The 11,418-nt window shown below is 50.4% G+C and overlaps 1 protein-coding gene across 1 annotated transcript; it reads right to left on the minus strand.

The window, feature by feature from the left end:
* Nucleotides 1–567: 567 nt before the first annotated feature.
* Myl9 (myosin light chain 9) lies at nt 568–6,383 on the minus strand. The gene is made up of 4 exons (XM_041670358.1): nt 6,228–6,383; nt 3,546–3,754; nt 1,636–1,797; nt 568–1,203 (listed from the first exon to the last, which is right to left on the minus strand). The coding sequence occupies exons 2-4, from the start codon at nt 3,727–3,729 to the stop codon at nt 1,031–1,033; spliced, it is 519 nt and encodes a 172-aa protein (XP_041526292.1). The 5' UTR covers nt 3,730–3,754; nt 6,228–6,383; the 3' UTR covers nt 568–1,030.
* Between the last annotated feature and the right edge of the window lie 5,035 nt (nt 6,384–11,418).

An 11,418-nucleotide genomic window follows, 5' to 3' on the forward strand; every position in this document is an offset into this window, starting at 1 on the left:
CTTAATCTCTTTTTCATTGTTTTTTTAAATTTATTATGTATATAGTGTTCTGGGCACCAAATCTCATAATAGATGGGTGTGTGTCATCATGTGGTTGCTGGGAATTGAACTCAGGACCTCCGGAACTTCAGTCAGTAGTTCTCTTAACCTCTGAGCCATCTCTCCAGCCCTTCTTCCTTGTTCTTAGAGCCCCCCCCCCCTTAATTTCAAGCTTCTCTAGAAGAATGATGTAACCTGGAAATCAGGCCTTAGTCCTGAGGGCTGTGACCTTAACCTTTGACCCCCAATGGTCAAAACCCCTCTGTCTCCCTGGTGACTCCCTAGGTCTCACCACGCTGTTCTTTCTTCTCAGAGGACTGCTTCTCTTCTACTGACTAATCTGCTCTCAGCTGAGCATGGACCCAGCCCCTGGACTGGGGACTTCTGAGGCTTCAGTACCTGGCAGACCCCTGAGCCCTGCCCTGGACAGAGTGTCATGGTGCGTCAGGCCGCCGCTGGGATGAGAGGGAAGGATGTGATGGGACATGGTCCCCGATTTCCCCAGTCACAGACACACACACAGACGGAGGCAGTGCTCAGCCTTGTATTAGAGGCTGCTTCCCCCGGCAGTCTCCCTTTGTACATTCCTTTGTGCTCTGGAAACCGGACAGGTATAGTGCTTGTTGATTGTCATCCTCCACAGGGACATGGGAAATGTGTGCGGGCCTTTGTGGGGATGCTGGGAATTAGTGTTCAACACCAAGACCGGGGTGCTTTCCTCCTCAGGGCAGCCCAGGAATATGAGGGCACGCCTCAGGGTGGCCATCTTCAGCTGCCTCAGCCCCACCCTTGGCTGCCCTCCCCACTGCAGCTCTTCCTTAAAGAGATCCCTTCTAGGTGCCTGAGGCCATGGCAGACCCCCCTGCCTCACCCTGTGGGTCTTCTGGTTCATTTCCTGCTCTGGGAGCCAGAACCCCAACTCCTCATGAAGGGTAGTGTGTGTGTGCTGGGGAAGTGACTAGGGTAGGGTCTGGGCTAAGCTAAGGATAGCCTAGTCGTCTTTGTCCTTGGCGCCGTGTTTGAGGATGCGGGTGAACTCCACGTAGTTGAAGTTGCCCTTCTTATCAATGGGTGCCTCGCGGTACATCTCATCCACCTCCTCATCTGTGAATCGGTCGCCCATGGTGGTGAGCAGCTCCCGCAAGTGGTCCTCATGGATGAACCCTGGGGCACGGCACGACAAGGCCAATGAGAGCAGGCTCTGCCCACACCAACGCCTCCCGTCCCGGCCCTTGAGATGTCACAGGGAGAGGGGGCTGCAAGACCCTGTTCTGGTCTCCAGTCACTTCGAGGGACAAGGGCATGGATGAGAGAGATCCGGAGGGGCCCAGAGCCAAGAGCTCTACAGAGGGACTGTGGCTTCATGACAGGGAGAATTTGCTGTCACAGAAGCTGGGGTCAAAAATGGCATGGTTTGTTTTCTGGAAGGTTTAAAGCAGCGTGTCGTGGGCCGACAGGTGCAGTCGGTAGGTAGGAAGCCTGGGTAAACGTGGCACTGGGAACTTGGAGGCAGTGGTGTCTGGCTGGTCCCGTCCCCTATAGGCACAGAGCACCCTTGCAGCCCCTCCCCAGCCCAGGTCTCCAGTGAGTACTGACCTGAGGCCTCCTCGTCAAAGCAGGCAAAGGCGTTGCGGATCACATCCTCGGGGTCGGTGCCATTCAGCTTCTCCCCAAACATGGTGAGGAACATGGTGAAGTTGATGGGTCCTGGCGCCTCACTCATCATGCCCTCCAGGTACTCATCCGTGGGGTTCTTCCCTGTGGTGTGTGGGCATTGGGGCTGCTGTTCCTAGCTCTCTGTCCCCAGCATGGCTAACTCATTCCCAGTGACCTCCCCACAGTGAACTTTGTAGGCTGGGAAGCAGGTGCCAGGCGACTGATTTCCTGCCTTCTGGGCACCCAGTTCCTGTCCCTGCCTGCTTTAAAGGTATGAGGAAATAAACTGGCGCACGCCTTTAATCCCAGCACTTGGGAGGTAGAGGCAGGCAGATCTGTGAGTTCGAGGCCAGCCTGGTCTACAAGAGCTAGTACTAGGACAGGCTCAAAAAAAAACAAAAAACAACAAAAAAAACCCAACTACAGAGAAACCCTGTCTCAAAAAAACAAAAACAAAAAACAACCAAAACAAAGGTATGAGGGAATGCCACAAGCCCCTGGCTCCTCCACCCCTGTGCCACTGTGCCTGGCACACGGCAGCTAAACTCAGGCAGTCTGTCCCCATTTCCGGCAATGATTCAGAAGTGGTTAAATCAGGGAGCATTGGATTTACACTAGCTCTGTGCCTCTGCTTCCTGTGTCTTTAGTACTGTGAGCTAAGTCAGTGGTCCTAATGGTCTCACGGCACTGCTCGGGTTGCTGCAGTCTCTGCTGGGCTGAAATCCTAACTGAACAGCCGGTTGCTGTGTGACCTTGGGCAGATTGCAGGTTCTTTCTGAGTCTCTCACTGCCGCCCCCAAGAGGTTACAAGGAGAATTAGGATGATGGCTGCAGAGCTTGCTATTGTCTTACTTGCTTCCCTCTCTGTTTTTTAATTTGAGGACAGTTTTTTTTTTTAAAATACTTTTCTTTCTTTCTTTTTTTTGGAGGGTACCAATTTTTTGTTTTTCTTTTCTTTGTTCTTCTCTCATATACTACATCCCAATCACAGTTTCCCCTCCCTCCACTTTTCCCAGTCCCCTCCTCTCCTCCACCCCACCTTCCCTCTCCTCTAGACCTTCTCCTCTTTCTCCATTCCCCTTCAGGAAAGGGCAGACCTCCGGGGCTATCAACAGAACACGTGTGACAAGATACAATCAGACTAGGCACAAACCCTCAGATCAAGGCGGGACAAGGCCACCCAGTAGGAGGAAGAGGGTCCCAGGAGCAGGTGAAAGAGTCAGAGGCACCCCAACCACTGTTATGAGTCCTATAAAAACACCAAGCTAACAACCATAACATATGTGCAGATTCCATGATTGTTGCTTCAGCCTCTGTGAGCCTCTATGGGCCCTGCTTAGTTGATTCTGTGGACCGTGTTCTGGGAGGACAATGTTCTTTAACCAGCAACCACATCTGATCCATGGACCCATCAGACACAGGCACGTGTTTTTCTGTGCCTATTGGCTATTTAGACCCATTCCGTCTCAGGGATGTGAAGCCCTAAACACAAGGTGCTGCCTGACCAAGAGGGGGCACCTTTATGGCCCTGTCCCTCTGAGCTTCATGTCCCTTACCTTGTTTTCATAGGATGCTCCAAGGAGCTCTTAACCCTTGGGGACCTGCCCCTCCTCCCACAACAGTCTTTTCCTTCTGAGATGTTGAGAAGATCTAGACTGGAGCACTGTCCGGGTTCAGATCCCTGTGATGACCTGCTCATACCTCAGTCTTTCTCTCTGCTAAGTGGGCAGTCAGAGCAATACTTCCTGTAGGGTAACACCACAGGTCTCATTTTACAGGAAGCACCCTGTAAATGCCAAGCAGCCCTTCTCTCTGCCCCACGTAGGTCCCCATCCACCTGGCCTACTCACCCAGAGAGGCCAGCATGTCATGTAGATCCTCCTTGTCAATGAAGCCATCACGGTTCTGGTCAATCATGTTGAAGGCCTCCTTAAACTCCTGGATCTGGGACTGGTCAAACATGGCGAAGACATTCGATGTAGCCCTCTGGGGCCTCTTCTTGGTGGTCTTGGCTTTGGCTCTCTTGCTGGACATCTTGGCTTCAGGTGTTGGGGCCTCCCTGCAGGAAGCGGTGTGGGATGATGATGGGCATTTAGTGTCTAGAGAGTCCCTGGAGTGGTGCTGGGAATAAAAAGAACTAATTTTGCTAGGACTGGGTGAAACATTGGGTTTGGCTTGGTGCCAACCATGAAGGTGCACTGTCTACTACAATATTCCTTGATAGCATGTGACCATCATCTCACAGTGACAGGGAGGTAGAGCCCTACTAGGAGGGGGCTGGCCAGCAGCACAGTACTCTTGATATTACCCTCCCCATTCCTCTCCATCCCTCTGCCCTCCCTATTCCTCTCCATCCCTCTGCCCTCCCCATCCCTCTCCATCCCTTTGCTCCCCCCCATCCCTCTGCCCTCCCAGCCTCTCCATCTTCTGCACTGTCACCCCCCACCCCCATTTCCTCTGGTCTGTGGAACCCAGCTGCTCTCCTCAGGGAGCCTGACTGGTCCCAGGTGGCAACAGTTTCATCCTGGCCCCCCATCGCTCAAGTTGAAACTAGATCCATTTAGACTGAAACTAGATTCATTTAGAAGTAACCTTTTGGCCTTGGACCAGTTCTTCCCATCCCTTTCAAATTCAGACCTCCACTTGTCCCCTTAAAACCTTCAGAGGTTGCTGGGCGGTGGTGGCGCACGCCTTTAATCCCAGCACTTGGGAGGCAGAGGCAGGTGGATCTCTGAATTCGAGACCAGCCTGGTCTACAAGAGCTAGTTCCAGAACAGGCTCCAAAACCACAGAGAAACCCTGTCTAGAAAAACCAAAAAAAACCCAAACAAACAAAAAAAAACCAAAAAAAAACCTTCAGAGGTCTGTGTCCCCCCCCCCCCCCCACACACACACCCAGAGCAAACCTGGGTCCCCCAGCCTGGCATTAAAGGCCCCAGTGTGTTCTTCCAGTTTCTAGCTGATCCTGGCCCATCACACTGTGTCCCCTTGATGAGAGGCCATCCTGGTGACCGCTAGCATTCTACAGCCATTCCCAGGCCTTCTGTCCTCCAGCTGAGCTCTGGAGTCCCCAGGGGGCTGGTCTTCACCCTTATCTTGACAATGTTTGCAAACTCCTTCATTCCTTACCGCTAGTGCGGTCTGCAGCACCAGGCTCGCTGATGACTCTGTAGTGAGAGGTTGCGTGACTACCGCTGTACAGATAGGGAAACTGAAGCCAGGGAAAGCACTCAGCCTGAATCCGCCATAGCTTGTGCCGAGAATACATCTCAAGACTTAGTGTCTGCCTCCCGTCAACTAGCCAAGGCCCCAGTATGTCTGCCCTCTGTCCCCCTAGGCCTGGGGCCTATGCACTATTTCCTCCACCCCTGCTTGTAGTACGCCCCTCCCCTCCCCCAGCCCCAGCTGGGATCCTGGTCAGCTCCAGCAGGTCTTCAGGCTGCACCTGCCTGTAGTCTTGAGATTCTAGCTTTGTAAGGCCCAGTGGGCCCCCATCACACAGCAGCCCATCAAACACCAGGCCTTGGTGTATCTTGGTGTGGTGCTGGATGGGAGCCCCTCCTGTCTGCTAGGCTCCTCTATTGCTTGCTGCCACACCCACCTGTATCCCTGCCCTCTTTATCCTAGCACTCATGAGAGGCAGCCCCCCCCCCCCATATACACACAAAGGGAAGTGCATGCCCATGAGAGGGTTGGATGCCAGGACACCACATTAGGCTGGGGGCAGTGGGTGGCAAAGGCTGTGGCCAGGCAGTTTCTAGATTTGGTTGAGTGACCAAGGTTAGGGCTAAGCTGGGGCCTTAACCCTGAAGCCATATTTTCTCCCTTTCTTGGGTCCTAGACACCAAGGATCAGATAGCTGGGACTTGGCGTGGCCATGACTAGACCACTTCTTGCTACAGGTGACGCCCAGGCCCCTTACTTATTACTATCCCTATAGCTGGGCAATGCCAGATGCCCCACTCCGCTCTTGAACCGGCTTATGAGAGACCAAGTACTCCATATCCCTGGAAGAACGAGGGCAGCTGCAGGGCTGAGACGGAGCAAGGACCCAGACCTCCTGTTCTGTCTGGTGCACACAGCACTGGGGTATAGGCAGCGGGAGGTGTAAGGGTCACCATCCCCGTCTCCTGCCCCGGGGTTTGCAAAGTGGGGAAAAGGAAACCTGTGTTCTGGAGGTGAATGGAGCCCTGCAGGGCTCAGTTTCCTCTGACACGGTTTCTTGGGTCAGGGCGCCCCATCCCACTCCCTCATCGGCACCTGTATGGGCAGTTAGCCTGAAGCTCTGGGCTTGGTGTGTGAGGCTCCTTAGCAAAAGGACACTCTGTACACGTTTCCTTGCCCAAAGACCACTTTTCCGGGGCGTAGAACCTTCAATTGCTCAGTCCCGAGCCAGGGTACCGATAGGACCCGAGCAAGGTAGCAACCCCAGCCCACACCACTCTGCACGTCATGGCACAGCCCTCTGAGGGCCAGGTGAGGTTCGGCCTGGCCACCTACTGTATCTGCCCAGAAGCTGCGCCATCTCCCACCTGCTGCAGAGAAGAAAAGTCCTGGACGGTGCGGCGGTGCTGCGGGAGCTGGCTGGCTGATGCCGGGGCTACTGCTCTGAGCTCTGGGGGCGGAGACCCGGCTGGTGGGGCCGCTGATGGCCAGGCCTTACAAGGCAGAAGAATGCGCGGGGGTGGAGTGGGGGGCAGGGCCCGCGGCTGCCAGCCCGGCCTTATTAGGTCTCTGCTTGCAGGCTGGGAGATGGGGTGCTCCTGGAATAGGCCCTCTCATCGCTGCCTATGGCGGGGTCGGCCCAGGCTGGGGCATGGAAGCAGCGTGAGGTGTCCAGACTGGCAAGAAGGGTGGAGCCCTGAGGGTTTCCCAGCTCTCCGACCCCTCCCCAGCGTGTCCCAGAGGCTCCCTGCAGGGAGGGCTGGCTTTCACTAGGCCAAGTATGGTCTTTTTTCAGTGGAAACCGAGGACAGTCCTTACAGCAGCAGCCATCGCAAGTTCCCTAGGGAACTTCCCAGCATCCAGTTACTTTGTAAATAGCTGCCTGACCCTGCGAGGGGGCGACTGATACATCTGCCCAAGGAGCCCTGGGAGGGAGGGAAGTGCGCAACTTCCAAGACGTGGGACGGTTCTGAGCGGAAGGGTTCAGTGACCTGGGTTAAAATGAAATAAGGGTGACACTGGGGATCAGCGAGGAGCTATTGAGAGGAGATGGCGTTCCACGCCAGTTATCATCGCTCTGCATTTGAGAAGCTAAGGCAGCAAAGTTCAAGGCCAGCATGGGGTTTGAGGTCAGTCTGTGCTATGGAGTGAAGCTATCTAAATAAACAGAAGCTAACAGCTTTATCTGTCGTGGGCAACATTAGATAACAACAGGCGGAAACACATCCCGGAACTAGAACTTAGCTAAATGCTAAAAGTCACAAAGGAAAGGGTGATGGATTTCAGTGCAGGGGACAGACAGCATAAGGCACACTTGAGGACGGGAGAGGGACAGAAAGTGGAGGAGGTAATGGTTGAGGCTCAAGGGGCAGCAGGAAGTTGGGCGAGAGGGGAGGGGCCCTGGAAACATCTCAGTGCTTCAGTCAATATGACTTGGAAATGACTGGAATGAGAGGGGAGAAAGTTGGCTTCAAGAATTTAAAAATAAAGTCGGGCGGTGGTGGCGCACGCCTTTAATCCCAGCACTTGGGAGGCAGAGGCAGGCGGATCTCTGTGAGTTCGAGACCAGCCTGGTCTACAAGAGCTAGTTGCAGGACAGTTTCCAAAACCACAGAGAAACCCTGTCTCAAAAAACCAAAAAAAAAAAAAGAATTAAAAAATATATTAATTATATTTATTTGTGAAGGAGTTAGTGTGGAAGTCAGCAGACAACTTGCAGGGTCAGTTCTCTCCTTCCGTATGTAGTCTGGGGAGCCCATTCCTATCGTCAGTCTTGACAGCAAGTGCCTTCACCACTGAGCCTCCTCTCAGGTCCCAGGATTTCCGGGGGAGCCGCTGGAGAGAGCTTAGATGGGTAGAGTGGGTGGGGTAGAGAAGATTTGGGAGAGATCCATTTCATCTCAGATGTATTAATTTTTGGAAACGTTCTTTTCCATTACTTCCAAGCATACAGTAAGGTTACAAGAACTGTACAGAAAACTGACTTCATTGAGATTCTCCAGCTGACATTTGGCTCTTCCCGAGTACCTACACATTCCCCAGCATTCGACAGTGAACTGTACAAAGCATGCCTTTCACCGCTTTGTACATATAATATTTAGTGTATCCTAAAAGGAAGGGTCTCTTACATATTGATAGTGTAATTATCAGAATCGTAAAATTTACATCAATTTAGGTATCTAATTTACGACCCATATTCCAACTGTGCCTTGTATTCCAGTAATATCTTGCATGGAAATGGAAATTTGTTCTGGTCCAGGGCTTGTTGTCTTGGTTTTTAATCAGTGTGTGTGGGGGGGCGGGTGGGAGGCACATACATAAAATACATATGATACTTGTCATTTTAACAATTTTTTAAAGTTCTTTTTTGTTTTTGTTTTTTTGTTTGTTTGTTTGTTTGTTTGTTTTTTGAGGCTGAGTCTCTTTACATAGCCCCGGCTATCCTGGAATTCATTATGTAGACCAGGCTGGCCTCGAATTTGTAGAGATTCATCTGCCTCTGCCTCCTGAGTTCTGGGAACCAAATTTGGGTCCTCTTAAAAGAGCCATGCTTGTAAGCACTGAACCATCTCAGCCCTTTTTTACCATTGTTTAGTTGTGTGTTGTGATGGGCTGAGGTGCAGGTGCCAAGGGCATCTTCCGGAGGTTGGAGGCTGACTTTACGGGGTTGGTCCTCTCCATCCATCTTTACATAGGTTCTGGTAGTAGAACTCACGTCACCAGCCTTTGCCACAAACTCCGCCACCTGCTGATTCATCTCTTCAGATGTACAACTTTCCAAGCTCTATGTTGTAGTTTTAGTTACTTTTCTGTGCCTGTGTATGTATGGGGTGATACATATTATAAATATATACATGTGTACACACACACACACATACACACACACATATTGAGATGGTCTCGTAGCACATGCTGGTCTCAGACGCCATGCCCCTGAGGACACTTTGAATTCCTTCTCCACTTCCACTCTACTTCCCAAGTGCTAAGAGTATATATAGGTAATGTTGGGGACTCAAACCCATGGCCCCCTGCATGCTAGGTGAGCACTCTTACGGAGTGAGTGACATCTTTAACTTCTTACACACACACATGCACATACATGCACACAGACATTGAGATAAGCGTGGTTGCATACACTTTCTGATCCCAGCACTCGGGGGCAAAGGCAGGCATATCTCTGTGAGTTTAAGGCCAGCCTAGTCTATGGACAACAGCCTGCCTTAACACACAAAAAAGCCTCTTAACAGGGTGGGGGTGTGAGAATTTAGAATATTAGTAAAGAACATGAAGATGTGTGTGAAAATAATGGGACAGAAACCAGAGAAAGCCCTGGGAGGGCGCTCCAGTGAACACTGACATCGCCCTGTTTAATTTCCACACACTTTTATACGCCAATACAAAAGGGGAAGAAGGCGACTTTAACATGATACAAAAGACAACTGAACAGTTAATTCAACACTTCAAGCCATCAAGTCATTAGTGTTCTGTTGTTTAGACAATGAAGCCACCCTAGGCCGGGTATCCTGAAGGCAGCCACACCCCAGGTAACCTCTGTCAGGATGGAATGGATCTACTTGTATGAACTCTCTTAATATCAAAACGTGCAGCTATGCTTGTCAGCCATTTTAAGCAACCTCCCAACTCTGTCAGACAAGGTGGCAGTAGGCTCACATTTTTTGGGCCTCCACAGTCTACATAGTGAGTTCTGGGATAGCCAGAGCTACAGAATAAGATCCTATCTGACAAAAAACGGGGGCTGTACCACGGAGCTACATGGCCAGTCCCCATTTCCTTACCCTTCAAAGCTGAATACTGCTCCAGTCTGAGTGTGCCATATTATGTTTACCTACCTTTGGATGAATATTTAGATTGTCTTCCTGTTTTGATTATGGGGATACTGCTCCAGCTAGGGGCAGAGCTCAACATAAAGAACTTGCTTAGCCTGCATGAGGCCTAGTAATGCAAAAGGAAATGAAAATGCTGTCTTTAAATTTTGTTTAAATTTATTTTATGTGTGTGAGTATTTCACATGTATGTCTGTGTATCACTGGAGTGCCTTTTGCCATGGAGACCAGAAGAGGCCATTGATTCCCCCAGGACTAGAATTACAGATGGTTGTGAGCCACCATGTAGGTGCTGGGAATTGAACCAGGGTCCTCTAAAAGAATAGCTGGAGAGATGGCTCAGTGGTTAAGAGCATTACCTGCTCTACCAAAGGTCCTGAGTTCAATTCCCAGCAACCACATGGTGGCTCACAACCATCTGTAATGAGGTCTGGTGCCCTCTTCTGGCCTGCAGACATACACACAGAAAGAATATTGTATACATAATAAATAAATAAATATTTAAAAAAAAATAAAAAAATAAGAAAAAAAGAATAGCAAGTGCTATTAACCACAGAGCCAAGACCCCAGTGTTACTCCTCTCCCCAACTTTTTTGAAACAAGGTCTCATGCAGCTAAAGCTGGACTTGAATTTGCTGGGTAGCTGAGGATAATCTTTAATTTCTAATCATCCTGCCTCTACACTTAAATGCCAGGATGACGGGTGCATGCCATCACTCCTGGCTTTATGGTGTCCTTGGGATTGAACCCAGAACCTCATGCACGCTAGGCAAGCAATGCACCAACTGCATTGCATCTCCGGCCCTAATGCTGCTTTTTGTTATTTATTTTATTTTTGAGTCAGGGTTTCACCATGTAGTTCATGGCTAGTCAGGAACTCATTGTGTAGAGCAGGTAGGCCTCAAGTTTATAGATTTACCAGTCTCTCCCTCTCAAGTGCTGGTTAAAGACGTGCTTTACCACAACTGGCTAGTTGCTTTGTTTCTAAGACAGGGTCTTACTTGATAGCTGGGGCTGGCTTTAAACTTACCAACCTGAGTGCTGGGATTACAGGCATGTACCACCGTGCCTGGCAATAATGCTATCTTAAACATAGCTATACGAATAATCAAGTGCATGCCCAGAAATGGAATTCCTGGATCATATTGTAATTTTTAAATTAAATTAAATATTTTTTCTTTTATTGAAAATAATTTTTTTCTCATATAATATATCCTGAGTATGGTTTCTCCTTCCAGTCGCTCCTCCTCTTCCTTCCCCTCTGCTCCCCTCCCATCTGGATCTACTCCCTTTCTGCCTCTCATTAGAAAACAAATAGGCTTCTAAGGGATAATAATAAAATATAACAAAAGTAAATATAGTAAGCTAAAACAAAACTATCACATCAGAAGTAAGACAGGACAAACAGCAGGAACGAGCCCAGGAGAAGCTCAGGACTCAGACACCTGCTCGTGCACACGCTCGGGAATCCCATGAAAACTAAACTGGAAGCTTCAACAGACCCGCAGAGGACCTGGCGCTGCCCTGTGCCTGCTGCCTCAGTCTCTGAGTTCATACGAGCTGTGGCCATATTGATTTAGAGGGCCTTGAGTCCCTGTTCTCCTCCATCCCTCTGGCCTTTGCGCTCTTTCTGTCTTTTCCCTGGGGTTCCCTGAACCCTGAGGGGAGGGACTTGAGGGAGACATCCTGTAAAGGCTGAGTGTTCCAAGGTGTC

Source organism: Microtus oregoni, unplaced genomic scaffold (assembly GCF_018167655.1).
Source record: "Microtus oregoni isolate MIOR12 unplaced genomic scaffold, Mior012 000020F_ref0000438, whole genome shotgun sequence".
NCBI classification, from domain to species: Eukaryota; Metazoa; Chordata; class Mammalia; order Rodentia; family Cricetidae; genus Microtus; species Microtus oregoni.

Bases quoted from the DNA above. Each gene is read 5' to 3' on its own strand.
- Myl9 (XM_041670358.1), bottom strand. From the start codon at position 3,729: ATGTCCAGCAAGAGAGCCAAAGCCAAGACCACCAAGAAGAGGCCCCAG. The intron at 1,798-3,545 runs GTGAGTAGGCCA...CACACACCACAG, and splicing joins TGACATGCTGGCCTCTCTGG to GGAAGAACCCCACGGATGAG. The intron at 1,204-1,635 runs GTCAGTACTCAC...GCCGTGCCCCAG, and splicing joins CTTTGACGAGGAGGCCTCAG to GGTTCATCCATGAGGACCAC.